This window comes from Brienomyrus brachyistius, chromosome 21, assembly GCF_023856365.1.
Source record: "Brienomyrus brachyistius isolate T26 chromosome 21, BBRACH_0.4, whole genome shotgun sequence".
In the NCBI taxonomy this organism is placed as follows: domain Eukaryota; kingdom Metazoa; phylum Chordata; class Actinopteri; order Osteoglossiformes; family Mormyridae; genus Brienomyrus; species Brienomyrus brachyistius.
Genome location: NC_064553.1, coordinates 297,144 through 314,160, shown reverse-complemented (window position 1 = coordinate 314,160; position 17,017 = coordinate 297,144). Strand labels below are relative to the sequence as shown.

Here is a 17,017-nt window from a genome sequence, read left to right as displayed (position 1 = left end):
CAGCCCTGGATTTCCCTGCAAGAATGTTTCTGAATAATAAACTACTGAGAAAAGAGGCAAGAGGATCGTTGCAGAAAGGATGCCTTCTCCAGCTGCTACAGCTGAAGAGCGATAAAGCCCAAACAAAACTCTGATTATAAAAAGGATAATTCACTTCAGAGATACGCAGCGACAAAAGGATCCCATTGAGAAGCTCAAGCAGATGCAGCTACAGGACGAGGAGGCTGAATGATGCATCCCACTCAGTGATGGGGTGCAACTACAGGGCGACGAGGCCAAACGCTACGTCCGACTGAGTAATGGGGGGCAGCTACACAGCGAGGAAGGTGAACGCTGTGTCCCACTGTGTAATGGGATGCTGAAACAGGGTGAGGAGGCTGAACGCCACGTCCCACTGACTGATGGGGGGCAGCTACAGGGTGATGAGGCTGAACACCACGTTGGACTGAGTAATACGAGCAGCTATAGGGCAAGGAGGCCAAACTGAGTAACAGGATGCAGCTACAGGGCGAGCAGGCCCAACGCTGTGTCCTACTGAGTAACAGGAGGCAGCTACAAGGTGAGCGGGTCAAACACCACATCTCACTCAGTAACGGGGTGCAGCTACAGGGTGAGACGGCCAAATGCCGCGTCCCACTGAGTAACTGGGGGCAGCTGCAGGGCGAGGAGGCCCAACACTGTGTCCTATTGAGTGACAGGGTGCAGCTACAGGGCGAGCAGGCCCAACACTGTGTCCTATTGAGTGACAGGGTGCAGCTACATGGCAAGGAGGCCCAACACTGTGTCCTACTGAGTAACAGGAGGCAGCTACAGGGTGAGGAGTCCCAACACTGTGTCCCACTGAGTAATGGAATGCAGCTACACGATGAGGAGGCCGAAAGCCACATCCCACTGAGTAACAGGGGGCAGCTACAGGGCAAGGAGGACCAATGCTAAGTAACAGGATGCAGATACAGGCCTAACACTGTCACACTGAAGAATAAGGGGCAGCCACAGGACAAAGAGGCCAAACTTTGTGTCCCACTGAGTAACAGAGTTCACATATACATTGTGCTGTGCCCATGGCCAACACAGCATTTAAAGGATGCAAAAGTACAGAAAATAACTGCAGCCATTAAGAAAAAAGAGGGCATTCATCTATAAAGCTAAAATCCTGTTATTTAAATATTTCTGCTAATTACAATGATGGCCCCACAGCAGGACCCTGGAATGCTAAACCAAGCTACATACAAATAATAGTGTTAACACCACTAGTCTGGAAATAGTCATTCCTGCCAGTGAACCGCATCACCTGTAAACAAGAACAGGCTTTATGACTGATAGATGGTCTCTGTGGCTGTCGTGAGGCCTGCCTGTGCAGCACAGCTTCACCCACGGCAGGGACATGCTACGTGGGTCTTCTGCCATTAGATTACACGCTGCCCGCATTGCTCTCTGTAACATACAGACTATGCAGTGGCTAGAGCATCAGGAAGAAAAGTACATTTTTATTATCTGTTTTAATGCTGTATCTCTTTTGAAAACGTCATTTCATGCAATAATTTGGTATTAAATAAATAAATACACACACAATTTCACTGGTAAGTCACCTGACTAAAAAGGAGAAAAGGCAAATGGTTATAATGGGCTAAAGGCAGCAGCATCCTCCTTAGGTATGGATGTGTCCGCTAATCCAACAGCTACACCAATCCAATCCACCTGACAGCGTAACGACACATTTCAACTAAACTGGCACTGTTACCTTTAGCGCCTGCCAACAAGGCATTCCGTGAGCACAATAAGGGGAAAATGAGCTAGAAGTTACATTTTGAAGATGAGGAGAGAGAATGGGAAGGACCAAGAGTCCTATTAAATATAATCTGGTATTTTCAGGTCATCGCTAGAGTAAAATGGATGGCGAACACGTGGATCTGTGTGGGTAGGACTCACCAGTACAACAATTCATGAAAACAACAAAGGTAATTCATGTTTTCACTTGTGATATTGCCTGGCTGTCATGATTTTACAGTCTCGCGGACAGAAAAAAGTCCAGTGACCACAGTGACTTTGGGTAAAAGCCAAAGTCATCTCAGGATACACTGCAATCACAACCGTAACAAAAATCACAACAGCTCCTCACCTGTGAAATACATATAAATCTGTAATCATGACAATATACTGTAATGAAAAATGCAGACAGTGTACAGAAAGGTAACAAAAAATAGACAGTAAATACATGGCAGTGTACAGATGGGGGTAATATGAACGCAGTGAACAAAACGTGAGGCGGAGATGAGTCAAAAACTAAAAACAGTAAACAAAACGTGATGTGAAGGCAGGTAAACAAAGACAACTAAATACAAAATGATGTGGAGACAGGTTAAAATAAAGACAGGTAAATAAAGATAATGTTGACACAGGTAAAAATAAACACAGAAAATAAAAGGTGTTGTTGAAACGGGTTAAAATAATCACAGCAAATAAAAAGCGATTTGGAGATGGGTTCAAATAAACAGAAAATAAAGTGATATGGAGGCAGGTAAACATACAGTATATAGAAGGTGGCGGTATAGACAGGTTAAAATCACAGTAAATAAAAGATTATGTGGGATTGGGTTAATATAATCACTAAAATATAATGTGGAAGCAGGTAAAAATAAAGACAAGTAAATAAAAGGTGATGTGGAGATACGTTAAAATAAAGTAAATAAAATGTGATGTGGATACAGGCTAAAATAATCACACTAAATAAAAGGTGATGTGGAGAGAGGTAAAAAACATTCAGTAAATAAAATGCAATGTGAAGGCGGGAACATAAACAGTAAATGAAAGGCGACGTCGAGACCGAGAAAAATGAACACGGTAAATAAAAGGTGATGTGGAGTTCAGTTAAAATAATCACTGTAAATAGGCGGTGATGTGGAGACGGGTTCAAATAAATACAGCAAATAAAATGAGATGTGGAGACAAACACAATACACAAAATTCGATGTGGAGACAGATTAAAATAAATTCGGTAAATAAAAGGAGATACAGTGCTGAGTCAAATTAAACACGGAAAATAAATACACGGATTTAGACGAAGACAACGCTACTACAAAGAGGAAGGTTAACACGCAGGAGGCACACTGGGCTCTTGCCTTGCACAGGTGCGCAGCCCCGCAGCCGCAGCCCCTCCTAGGGCAGCATCCTCCGGCGGCGCTCGGTGTCTTCGGTGGAGCTACGGGAGGCCGGCAGCCCGGAGGCGCATAACACGGCCGGGCTTCACTTCGGGCCGCCGGCGGACGGAGCACTCATTTCAAACGGCTGGAAACGGTGCAATTCAGGCACAAAGCGGGCGACCCCCCCATCCCGGCTGGGCGGCTTCGCGGCGTGTCTCCGCCGACGCGAGCCCGGCTGGGTTCGCTGTGGGTCCGCCGGGCGGTCACAGGGCGGTCACGAAGCGGCCAAAGAGCGGTCACAGGGTGCTTATGGACGACCACAGACAATCAAATACGCTGCTGTAGAGGTCTGAAGAATAAAGGCGGGGGGGGGCGATCTCGGCGCTACGGAGCGCCGGATGGCTCAAACGGTAAATACCGCGATCTCCCGCAAGGGTGCGCTTTGCGAAAACCCATGTCTCTGCGGCTTGTCATTTTATTAAACATTTCACATATAATATGGCTTCATAATCATGGCCATTAAGTGCATTAAATTCCACCTTTGTATTCTGAGCCCATATTTGATATTGATCAGTGTTTCTAATATTTTGCATGTAGGGAATTACGTATGTACTATATACTTATAGTGTTTCTATATTTCCATTATAGGTACTTTCTTCATTCAACTTTTTGGATAGATATTGACAGTTCCTTGGGTGGTGTGGTGGCTCTGTGGGGAGCACTGCTTCCTCGTTCCTCAAGGCCTGAAGTGTGGAGAGCATCCAGAGTCCAATAGCAGCACAAGGCTGCAGTAACATGCCATCATACATGGCTCGTGTAACTAACTGAATCGGCTCCAGACTAAGAAGTTCCTCATCTGTACTGGAGGCCTGTTCAGCACAAGTTCATACGACTTTAGATGGGGTTTGTGTTAGGGGCTAAATAAATTATTTTTTTTTAACTGTTGACATTCTTAATTCTATTTTTGATTTGCACAGTTTAAGGGTCGTTCAGTGTACATTTCACTACATGTTGTACATGTATAACCATGTATGTGATAAAGTATCTTGTAATGAACAACCAGACGCTACATGAACAGAACCACAGGTAAGAGTCCCAATCATCCAGCCTGCATTCAGGCTTCCCTGTGTGTGTATACACATCAATGTACCAAATGACCAAGAAATCTTCAGCTGTATTTACAGGATAGCAACTCTACCAGTTAAAGATATTTCAATAATAAGGACAGACGATGAGGGTCCAGCCCTGCCTCGCCCCTACAGAAATACTCAAACAAGTATTTCTCAAGAAGAGAAGCTTCTGAAGTGGATTCATTTAAAAGGACCAAACACAGACTTCAGTGTTTGAATGTTTTATTCCTCCACAGAATTTCAATGACAAATAATCAAGTTCAACACATCTCCAGGAAAACAAAACAGATTCACATCATCAACATTTCAAACACCATGACAAAAATTGAGACTAAGGTCTATGTTAAGGGGAACAATTACATTAACGAGTTTTCATCAAAGAAAAAGTATGACGACATGCAAGGGAATACCATGATTGGTCAAACATGTTTATTAAAATGTCATTACAAATATTGAGGAACAATTTCACCTGAATCTAACTATACAGCAGAGCGTGGTGGGGGGGGGGGGGGGGGGGGGGCGGGGGTCACACGTCTTTAACCTGAAGACACTCACTCATGCCAATTCAATATGTGGCAGTTGCCCAGGCTACAGTTCAGAATAGAAAAGAAACCCAAGTAGGCATGTAATTTTACATGACTTACACCTTATAACATGAGCAAATGACAGTAGAGTCAACAAATCTCAAGGTCAACATATAACAGAGTTCAAAACAGCTGCTCCCATGGAACTCTGTACCTAACCAGAAAGAAAGGGCTATGGTGCCAGTAATTCCAGCATAGAGGGACTGCAAATTAAAATCAGGACACTTTCAGCTACTAGTTTGATGATCAAACATGACACTGGGTGAGGCACTGGCTGTTTATATATGCCACACACTCCTTAACTGGTAAATGGAGCAGAACCGGCTATGTTGGTTTCAAAAATAAAACAAGACCCGCACTTCAGCAATATGAACAAAAAAATGCATACACATGCACACGTATGAAGTATTCCATGGAAAAACACACCAAACACTAGGCAGGAGAACAGCTGCCCTTCTCGAGTGAGCCTGGGTCTCAAGAGGTCAGAGACGATGGCAGCCAAAGCAGAAGGCCGTGCTCAGGAACCACTTACACGCCTTCCATCACAAGCAAGGAGCTGTGGCTCCAGCGTCACCACCAAGCAGCTGCGTGCCCTCCAAGTCAGCGGGTACAGAGACAGAAGATCAAACTGCAGTCAGGCAGCAGGCCCTCTGCAGGCTGGATCTCAGCAGGAAAAAAAAAGCCATGTGGAATAGAGCTGAGGGGCAGCATCAATGAAAAAAATTCATGGAAGGGAGCAGTGAGGCAGCGAGCCCTCTGCAGGCTGCGGTACAAACAGAGCAAAGGCCTGGCATCACACCACCAACACTACCTGATGCTACACACACAGCGCCGGCTAATCCGCTAACCACCACACTACACACTAGGTTCAACGACAGCACAAGGACGGCCCTTGTGTTCACCATTGCGCTGCGTGCATTAACAGACAGATGAGGGAAGGCAGGGGTCAAACGCAGGACACCACTCTTCACCATAAAACTCTCATGTTTAATCTTTCACTTACTGATGTATCTGCTAAGTTCACATCTTGCCAAGTATAAGTTATCTTCTCAAACCTCAGGGGAGCCTTAACACCAGCAGACTGGCGTTCAGCTCCCGCCAGTGCTCAGAGCAGCCTGATACCATTTCACACCTGCAAGGTCCCATGCACCCTAAAACTGAATCGCTGTTGAGTATGTTTATGAACTAGAATCGAGTGTCACATCCACTTGGTGTGTGCCTGAAAAAACTGCAAGCTTGCATGTCACACTTCTTTAAGACATCCTGATTACTGGGGCCTGGAGGGTCACAAACACAATGGAGAACAATGGGTGAAAGTCTTGGATACGCCAGAAAGAGCCATTAAATAAATACTTCATATGTACACAATACAATAAACCAAAACTGCTTCTCAGGAAGGTCCTGCTGCTTCCCCTCTTCTTGGTCGTCTAGTCACCCATTTTGACTTTCGATGTCTGAGAGAGAAAACAAGACGCCAACATCAATACCACAGCCATTCCCAGACCAACACTAAACGGAGATATACATACACGGGTCTACGGAACCTACTTGAACAGCACTGCTATTGCTTAGGAATTAAGAATGACCAGTGAAATACCTTTAAACCCTCAAGCTCCATATTTGAGTCTTTGAAAGCAGATGAAGCCAAGGCGTTTGTTGACCTGAGCAGCGATGTGCTCTGAGGTGGTTACCTGCAGAATGGCCACGATGACGCCGAACAGCCCGATGGCACTTCCGAAGATCTCCACGATGAGAATCTTCACGAAGAGGCTGGCGTTCTGGGCGTCGGCCAGGGCTGCACCGCTGCCCACGATGCCCACACAGATGCCACAGAAGAGGTTGGAGAAGCCCACAGTGAGGCCAGCCCCAAACATGGAGTACCCTGGAAGAAAGCGGGAGGCTGCACACTGAAGGGGGGGGGGCTGCCGAGTTCACTGCTCAGCATGCTGGCACTGCTGAGCACTCAGTCAGAAACCTTCCTGCCTCGTATCGCTAATGCTGTAAAGCGCTATATAAATGTAACATTCATTGATATGCGTGGGTCACTGCAAAACTCTCTGGAGCAGAGAAGCTGCTCTGAAATAATAGTGTGTGCATGCAGAGCTTCAGGCATCACTGCAGTGTTTCAATGCCCCCTTGTGTCAGACAGGAGATTAACAGTTATTTAAAAGCAGGTCTTTGCAGCCTGTTATGTAAGGAGTGACTCATCTGCAGTCCCGGCCGGGCAGTGCACTTTGCTGGTGCTGTATACAGCCGTCTCTCATACAGAACAGAATTAAGTCTCCTTTCATGACAGAAGATTTCATCATCCGGCAGATCCTTGGAATAAGATGCATTAACCTGAACCTGCTGTTCAGAGGAAGGCTTTGAAGGACACACTGAATCCAGCCCCAGAGCCGACACAGCGCAGTGACACTTACCAGCTTGGTAGTTCTTAAATCCTATGGTATCTGGGGTGGTCCCACTGAAGTTCTGGAGGGAAAGACGGTGCATGACGCAGTTAGACAGTCATGAAGGAAAGCAAGGCGCAGGGTTTCTTTAGAGCCCTTTAAACATCTCACACCACCAGGTGGCGCTGCTTGCATCGTCAAGATAGGGGCCTGAGTGTCAATAGTGGATGGAACTGGGGTCTGAATTCAGAAGGTACCCACCTCTGCCATGTTGCTAATGACGATGGCCATGATGATCCCATAGATGGCCACAGCTTCACAGAAAATGATGCTGGTGAGAAGAAGATAATGCAGCCAGTCAGCAAGAGCAGCAGCACAGTGCCTACGAGTATGACAGCACACAGCCCAGTGTGCGCTTCAGCACTGACAGCATGCAGAAGGAGAAGTGCGACTCCCCACAGCAGTACGTACCTGACCAGATTCTTCGTCTTGATCCTCGGCGCCTTGACACCTCCGCCGATAATGCTGGACCCAGTGATGTAGATTCCCCTTAAGGAGGAAGAGTGTGAAATTTGGTTCTACAAAACTCAGTACTCACTTGACTTCAAATCAAGCAAGGCCTTGCATGGTTAGCAGAGATCACTCATAATCACGCGGCCGAAGCGGACATACTATGGTAAGTTCTCCTTTTTATTTTTAATGGTCATGAGTTTTAAAATGCATTTCTGTTTTTGACTCTACTGGGGTTAAAAATTAAATGACATAGAAGAGAGAGGCCACATTGGGCCGGGCCACAGCCCTCTCACCAGGCTGCCCCCACCACAGACAGCGAGATGGCCAGGCCAATGCCCAGGTTAGCCCACATGAACGGGGAGGTTTCCGTCAGGAACCTGAGGGCAGGTACACAGCAGAGGTCAGGTCAGCTCAATACAGCAGCGATGCACAAAGAGCATGCACACACCGCATTTTACCACATTACCACATGCAAAGTGTATTTATGGAAAGAATCACAAATTACGAGCACTCAGCAAAAAAAAAAAAAAAAAAAAACCACCATCTCGGGGTCTGCAAGCAACTCACCAGGCAACATCAAACCGAAATCCAAGGTCAAATATTGTATAGCAAATACCTAGGAAAAAAATGAAGGCAGTTACCATGACATAGAGCCAAAAAAGTTGATTTACAACACAGAAAATATGTGTATATGATGGGTCACAGGGTAGCCATGGCTGTATCCCTAACCATAACCTTAACTCTGCACCATTCAGGAATCCCACACAGGGTCAGGAACAGCCTACAGTGGGCACGACCATTAAGGAATCACACCCAGGAACAAAACAGTTCACAGTGGGCACCACCATTAAGGAATCACACCCAGGGACAAAACAGTTCACAGTGGGCACCAACATTAAGGAATCACACCCAGGGACAAAACAGTTCACAGTGGACACCACCATTAAGGAATCACACCCAGGGACAAAACAGTTCACAGTGGGCACCAACATTAAGGAATCACACCCAGGGACAAAACAGTTCACAGTGGACACCACCATTAAGGAATCACACCCAGGGACAAAACAGTTCACAGTGGGCACCAACATTAAGGAATCACACCCAGGGACAAAACAGTTCACAGTGGACACCACCATTAAGGAATCACACTTGACTCATAGTAATGCAGAAGTACTTGTTCCCCTACTTCGTTTCAGATTCTGAACGACTCCACTGAGTGCCAGCATCAGTGCTACTATGCCCACAGGTCTGCTCTGGCACACATGTAACAATATCTAATCTACAACAGATACATGGTGTATGAGCCAAGCGAAATTCACCCATGATTAAGTGACCCATGAAAGGACCAGCACAAGACTTTATATCCGTTTTCTTTAAAGCATATAGTGCGTCTCTCAACACTACATGCCGTGCCACTGACAAAATTCCCTTCCCTATGCCTCACGGGACAAATGCTATAATTTACATTTGGAATTCATTTAAAGGGCAAAATAACGTATCTACACGCTCTTAAGGGGGCGTTCACTGCCTTAGCAAGTCCAACTCGCCTCTGGATAAAACTATATTAGTCTGAGATGAGTACCAAATGCTGAGGGATTCGGTCACCCCGATGGTCACATATCACAGCGTAAAAATATGACAGCATATCTAGTGGTCGACCAAAGAGCAAAACCGAACCAACACTGCTGCAGGACACCAGAGCCGGTATTAGCACTGCGACCGAGTTTCGGGCCGGGACTGGGACCTGGACAGACACTGCAACCGGGATTCGGGTCCGTACCGGGACATACACCACGACTGGGACACCGAACAACGACTCCACTAGATGCAACTAGTATGCGTCTCACTGCACCTTTAGCTAGTTCTGCCGGTTCGCTGACGGATGACCACCGTCCTGAATGCCGTCGATTCCCAAGCGAGGGCGAATGGCCGCACAGGCCCATTTACAGATGAAGTCCGACAGTCCGCTTACCCACGACGAGCAAGGTGCTCCAGAAAGCCACTGTCACCCCACCGTATAAGAGGGCCTGTCCGTTCATGATGCTTCGCCCGGTCGGCTACCCGTACGCCAGCAGTCAGCAGCCGGATACTCAAATAAAATGTAGCCGAAAGACGAAGCCGGAAGGATCCCTCCGTTAACGAGCAGTCACCCGCTGATCATGTGATTCTAACGCGCCGTCCCCCGTTGGTCATGTGATTCTACGTCGACGCGCTGCCGTCAGCCGCGGATCATGTGACTACGCATCGTCGCACTACTTCTTCGGCGGATTTTTCAGCAGAAGTAAGGTTAGGAAAGCCGCATATCCCCCCATTGTGTACGGGAGGACAATTGTGTTAAATCTACTCGACTTGGCATTAAATTGACCGGATCAACACTTGATTTTAATGTCCGAAATCCCACTTCTTCCTTAGTACAGACAGCAACTCCCTGATGACACCTGCGATCAGCAGGAAATCTGTTGCGCCGATATTCAGGGGCGGTGAAATTAGGCAGCAAAATGTTTTACCGCCGTGAACCTGCCCACCTGAGTTGACTGACGACCCCCGTAACGCGAACCACTCAGGCAGCACTACAGTTGTATTCGAAATATTTCATAATAATCATCATACCGTCCAGATATTATGGTGTTACTGTATTATCGCCCAAGCCTAGCCAGACCCTGCAGCCGGTAGTCACGCATATGTTTTCATATTGTATTAAATATATATTCAGTAACAATAAGAGTAATATAAATGTAATTACATTATAATATAATATAACTTTGGGGTGGGGTGGTGGTTAGCACTGTTGCCTCATGGACCTGGGTTCGAGTCTCTGCCAGGGTTTTGTGGAGTTTGCATGTTCTCATCAAGAGGCTTCCTCTGCATACCCTGGTTTCCCTCCACAGTCCAAAAACATGCTGAGGCTAATTGGAGTTGCAGCCCGTAGGTGTGCATGTGTGAGTGAATGGTGTGTGTGAGTGTGCCCTGTGATGGGTTGGTGCCCCGTCCTGAGATTCTCCCTGCCTTGTGCCTATAGGCTCTGGACCCCCCACAACCCTGAACAGGATACCCAGTTTCAGAAAATGGGCGAAGTTCTTTCTGAAAGTCTTGTAGTATGATGTAGAAAAATTCCACTTTGAAACTGCTGCTGCAGAACTGCGGTGACATAACTGCTGGTCTAGAGCTATGGGTAGCTATGGTTGTGCTGCTCTGCAAATGGACAGTAATGGCACTAGTCAGGGTATCCCTATTTGTCAGTCTGAGATTGCATAGGCTTATAGCTACCACTAGGGGACACTATTCACCAGTGGCCTGTACTACGAAGTGGGGTTACTGGCTTATCGGGGTAACTTGTCGGATTTAAGGTGGTCTGAGCAAGTTGTAAGTGAACGAATATGAAGTCCATTTAAACTGTGGTACTTTAAATCCGACAAGTTACCCCGATAAGCCAGTAACCCCGCTTCATAGTACAGGCCACGGGGGTATGAAACTGCAGTCCTGGGGGGGTGGGGGGGCAGAGTCCAGTGTAGCTTAGTTCTTTCCCTGTTCCACCACAAATGATTCAGCTCAAGAGCTGTGTGATAATTAGCACAAGGAGGTGAATCAGGTGTGTTAAATGAGGGGAAACCTAAAAATGTGCAGGACTCCGGCCCCCCAGGACTGGAGTTTGATGCCCCTGCTACACACTGTCCTTTCATTCCACAACATAGCAATATAAGTGTAGCCCATGCATCTGTTTGAAAAGGCTGAAAATGCACAGTTGAGATAATAATAAAAATAAATATTTAGAGTAATATGTATTATTATTGTTTTTGCTGTTATTGTTATTATCATTGCTGTTGTTATTATTGTTGTCATATATTATTATTGTTTTCGTTATTCTTGATGTTATTGTTTCTGTTATTGTTATTGTAGTTATTGTTTTTATCGTTGTTTCTGTTATTGTTATTGTTGCAGTTGTATTTGTTGATAGACAGACAGACAGACAGACAGACAGGCAGGCAGGCAGACAGACAGACTTTATTGATCCCACCCTGGGGAAATTTACTTGTTGCAACAGCCAGGAAATAAAAAGCAATAGAAAAGAGACAGACCAAAAAAAATTATTATCGTTGTTGCTGTTTTTGTTATTATTGCTGTTTTTGTTGTGTGCATGTTTTTTACCCTGAAATTAAAGTGTCATTTAGAGTTCTTGGTAACTGAAATGTACTTGCAAACATCTGCTGATCTTATTAAGGGAAGACAGCTCTTGCTCCAAGGTGAACACCTTCTTTATCTAATGCAACACACGTGTCCTTTCAACAAACATTCCGATACATTTTATTTAAGGCTGAGTAAAAGGTAACTGGATCTGATTTGAGCCCTGCTTTGCACCTGTTTGGTTATAGATGGAGATACAAACGAAAGGGATGGTTAACATCAGTCGTTCCCTGGGTCTCAGTCATACACAGTAAATCTTATGCTAATGATTATGTGAATTATGCTAAGCTATGCACTGGCCTCGGTGCATTTAGCGGAGCAGAGTAGGAAATGGTGTAAAGAACACAGGCAGCAAGTCAGGTTTTTACACAAAAATGGCCTCTGGTGCCAGGTGAGTTTCTCCATTAAAACTGCCCAGGGTTACTGCTCTGCCATAATAAGCCAACGATTTCCAGGAGGCTATTTTCAGGGCTGCCTCCGTAGAGGTTTCCCTGCCTCATTTCCGAGTCCTAGTAGGCAACTTGTCATGAAACAAGAATTAAGCAGGAAACTATCAGTATGTATAATGTGACTGTTTCCTTTTCGACTCCAGGCTTTTCGCAGATTGAGTAGAGCATTCAGCTGGGAAAACTAGATATTCAAATGTGAGAATTCCAATGAGGGACACACTAATTGCAGAGTTATCATAGTGTGACATGAAGGACGGCTGTTGATCATATTTGCGTTTCAGTTTGTGCAGATTCATGAACTGTAACAGACAAAGGAGGCTACATTTCCAAACTGCAACCACTGACGTATTCAGGTGCGTCCCCCTGGTGGTGAAATTCCCACTGAAAATTGATAAACACGTCATTTAATAAGTTTTCAGTCAGTCACTTTATTTATGCACTGAGAACATTTCTTAAGAAACTATACTAAGATGAAACTCTTCTTGTTTGAGAACATTTCACATTTTACATATCAAAGAATATTGCTTGAATTAGACCATTCCCTGAATTTCATGCCTAATGGAGCCAGCATGATTGCTCAGTTGGAAAGCAGTTTTGGGGAAGCTCATACTTCCATAGGCACCTTGCTGTTCCACCCCACGGATGAAGAAGAGCTCCAAAGAATCTGTGCCTGAGTGCCACTGCTCTTATTCTCCAGAAATAGTGGAGCTGCCTGCTGAGAAACTAAGCAGCAACATGATGAAAGCAGAAGGCGAAAGGCAGACATCTTCTTTGAATCTCAGCTCTGTGCCTTGCATATGATCCAGTTCACATCCTCAAGTACTAAGTCTGATTGACACTGAGCACCTAAAATTAATTGCACACAAAATCGCAAAGCTCATGCGACGGTGTTGTCATTCTTTGGAGTTCATCTTGCTATTGCATTCTGATGAACTTTAGGTGTAATATAACTTGATTATTATCGATAGTATCCCTTCTCATGAAGAGCAAACATTTGTAACCATATTGTGTCCCCCCATTTGTTTATCAAATGGTGCTTTTTGCCTGTAGCTGCCCTCGGGGCATCAGGGGAGATGTGTGGCCGTCCCTTCAGTACTCTTTATAAAGTCCAAAGTTCCATCTCAATGGAAGATGTTCTTCTAAAATGCAGGATGCACTGTGTTTGTGGTGCAGTTGATTGGCTCATGGCCCACGGCATCCCTCAGGCTCTGATGTTTGTGTTTGTGTGCTAAACTATGAACAATGGAACTCAGAGATTCCCTTAACAGTCATCATCATACATGATGTATATGTTTGTTAATGCATCTCAGTAGAGTGAAAAATGAATTAAGCTGGGCAGGAAAACAGCTTTGCTTGCAAGACGTGAATTCTATCACATCACCTAATTCATTTCACAAGTATTGCAAATCACCAATGCGGATGCATGTTCATTTATTGCCTGACTGAATTTGAGATGATAAATAAATTTCGTCTGTTCTACTACTTTCTAATGGTTTTCTGCAGGGAGAAAAATAAGCAATGTAGAAAAAGTGAATGAATTAAAATAAAGTGAGGTGCATGGATTCACGGCACACATCATGGGCACCAAAGAACTAAGGAGCTACTGGTTAAACAAGCCCAGTAGAGAGACCAGCATGTCAGGTGAAACGTGTTCTTGTTGGAGTAGTGAAACATTTGACCAGCATGAGGGAAGCACTGGTTCCCTGCCTCGTGCCCATAGCTTCCGGGATCGGCTCCGGACCCCCCGCGACCCAGTAGGATAAGCGGTTTGGAAAATGGATGGATGGATGGAGTGAAGCACTGTTTTCTAAGGACAGGGCCTCCAGCGTGTGTCTGTTTCCTGCTTTTTTGGTCAGGACCTTCAGTGTGTCTCTCTGTATCAATGAAATTGCTCATTAACATGATAAAGGACACATCAAGACACTTTGCTGCATGGTGTGATGCCGGATTGTGACATATGTTGGTGAATATCTGAAATAACCGTGATAGCATTGCTGGGCATGAATGTGATTAGACTGATTAAAATAATCTGACTAATGAAAACACTGACATATGTAGCGGCAGCTTCGATGTTTTTGATGACGCTTGAGGAAAATAGCCCATCCATGCCTCCCTATCTGTGTAAGTGGCAGCAGACAGACGATGGTGACCTTTGTCACCTGTTTCTTCAGCTGCCAGATTACTCATCTTCCTTAAATGACTCACCTCACTTTCAGCAGCTCCAACAGCAGTGCCAATGCATGTAATTACACACCCCTATTGTCCATTCATTCAATATAAAGTCTTTGGAATTATGAACTTACTGATATGCTGCTATTGCATTTTTTTGTGGAAAATGACTTGACCCCCAATGAGAAATACTATCACAGCAAAGGTTTTAATAAATCTAGCCCACTGCACCCCAGTGAGAAACACTGTATCGCAGTAAAGGTTTCCATAATCCAGTCCACCGCCCCCATTTGAGAAACACTGTATCGCAGCAAAGGTTTCCATAATCCAGTCCACCGCCCCCAAGTGAGAAACAGTGTATCACAAAGGCAGGTATCAGTTTTTCAGTGTCTTGAACAATAAGGAATTGTAGCGAGGGTTATTTCTATTGCAATCAGTAAGGTTACAATAAACGGCTGAACGTGCGCTATAAAGGGCTCGCTTGTATTGCTGCAGGCTTCCAGACCCTGCCAACCTGAGCACTTCTAAGCCCGTGGATTTCCATTTCATCCAAAACCTGACTAACCACTATATAAAAGTAATGTGAGACTTTGTTGACATCTGTGCTAGACATGATGTACTGCATTAATACATCACAGGGAATGTATACAAATCAGGTGATGTGTCATAAAATCCTTCTTTGCCATAGTCAAAGAGAGTAGCTGAATCAAAATGGTGATTAGAAAATGGTCCGAGAAGGACTTATTCTATGGACAGGCAGATACATGTTTAACATAAACGATGTACAATATATATATATTTTCCTTTTTTTCAAAGGAGTATAAGTTCCACTCGTAATTGCAATCCTTATGATTATTGAATTGTCTCTTTAGAAAAACTCTTGTAGTGAAGGGTAATGAACTACATATTTTCTGTCAGTGCTGCTCCTAACCTGTGCAGTCTGACACTTGTCAGCTAGTCAGCTGTAACAGCAGGATGCTCATTCCCATCTGCCTGTCACTTCAGGGCAGCAGTGATTCACATCATTCCTCCCGCGTTTGGGACATCGTCTTTACTGAATGCTTTTCAGTCTTTCAGTGGAAATGGATTTTTAAATCAGCAGAGAGTATTGTATAGATTTTCATCCTTAATTATTGAAGACCCTGATGTCAGGGTACCTTTTATTTACTGTCAAATCTTCAAGATGTTACTGAGTTAAATTGAGAAGGGAGGCTGTGATCAGATCTCTAAAACTACACAATTAAACATATTAACCTCTGGTAACTAGTATCAATTCCTGAAAGAGTCTGATCACTTCTCATCATCGGCCAGCAGCAGACATCACGTCGTCTGTAGATAAAGCTTCTCCAGATACACTGGGCTGGATATTTATCCAGATATTCCATGTCGGTCATTCAGCTTTGTGATTGTATCTCTGTCCTAAGCTTCTCACTGTCCCAGAACCACTCGCATGGATAAACACGAGGCATTTTCGTATTGAAGCTGAACCTGGTTCTTGGTTCCAGGGTCTCCAGGGGCGACCATGGGGGTGGGGGGGGACAATTCCGAGGATCCCTGAGTGACAAGGACCCTAAAAAAATGGAACATGATTGGATTGTTCTGGCAATATGATATATTTTCATGGAGCCCAACACCCCTGGCTGGGCCAACTGGAAACCGTGGCCATGTTTGTGTGTCGCCTTCCCACCGCATAACAGAGATCAATTCACACATAAATTCACACCAAAACAATGGTGGGTGAACAAGACGATCTGTTGGTTATTGGGCGGAAATGGGGGATTAGTCATGCAGTCCGACAAATCTTGCCCCATTGCTTCAGAATACAACACAGTGTTTTATTGAACAATAAGGGATGACCCCATAAAATATAAGTGGTCTCAAAGTACTGGGGGCAGTGGGTCTTTAATGGAATATCCCCCCCCAGCTCCCCACCCTGAAAAATATATGCGTATCAGTCAAAATTTCCATATTGGTGAACCAGTACAGTATAAGAATATAAAGAAAGCCAGAGCACTTTCAGGTAGGTAAGTAAAAAAAAGGTCGTCATTAATGTACTTTAATGTAAATGAATCCGAAATTTTTTCTCCACTGTTTTTTCTGCACTTCTGCATAACTTCCAAGTTGGAGCTGATGCTTGTCAACCAATCAGCAAGTTTGTCTCTATAATAGCCACCCAGGACATCCTGGACAAGTGAAAAATACCTGGGAGAGGGCACCCCCACCTGGAGAGCGCTGTCATATCCATAGCATTGTGGAGTGAGTGTGTATCCTGATGTGTGTATGCATTGTGGAGTGAGTGTGTATCCTGATGTGTGTATGCATTGTGGAGTGAGTGTGTATCCTGATGTGTGTATGCATTGTGGAGTGTGTGTGTATGTATTGTGATTTTTGAATGGACTCCAGTCCAAGTCTTCTGTGCAGTGGGTCACGCATTCAGTGGTCAGTTGGTATCCATAGGCT

General features: G+C 44.9%; 2 protein-coding genes across 3 annotated transcripts in view; both read right to left on the bottom strand.

Annotated features, from left to right (window-relative positions):
* The window catches only part of b4galt2 (UDP-Gal:betaGlcNAc beta 1,4- galactosyltransferase, polypeptide 2), a 47,253-nt gene extending 43,758 nt beyond the window's left edge, over positions 1-3,495 (bottom strand). For both annotated transcript variants that reach the window (XR_007384292.1, XM_048988402.1), the window contains exon 1: positions 3,120-3,495. The gene's annotated coding sequence lies outside the window, so the exon portion shown is untranslated. The remainder of the gene's footprint in view (positions 1-3,119) is intronic.
* Positions 3,496-4,475: 980 nt separating this feature from the next.
* atp6v0b (ATPase H+ transporting V0 subunit b) lies at positions 4,476-9,898 on the bottom strand. The gene is made up of 8 exons (XM_048988404.1): positions 9,730-9,898; positions 8,325-8,373; positions 8,051-8,134; positions 7,716-7,793; positions 7,506-7,575; positions 7,275-7,326; positions 6,546-6,736; positions 4,476-6,308 (listed from the first exon to the last, which is right to left on the bottom strand). Exons 1-8 carry the CDS (start codon positions 9,794-9,796, stop codon positions 6,282-6,284), a joined length of 618 nt encoding a protein of 205 aa, XP_048844361.1. The 5' UTR covers positions 9,797-9,898; the 3' UTR covers positions 4,476-6,281.
* Positions 9,899-17,017: the final 7,119 nt, after the last annotated feature.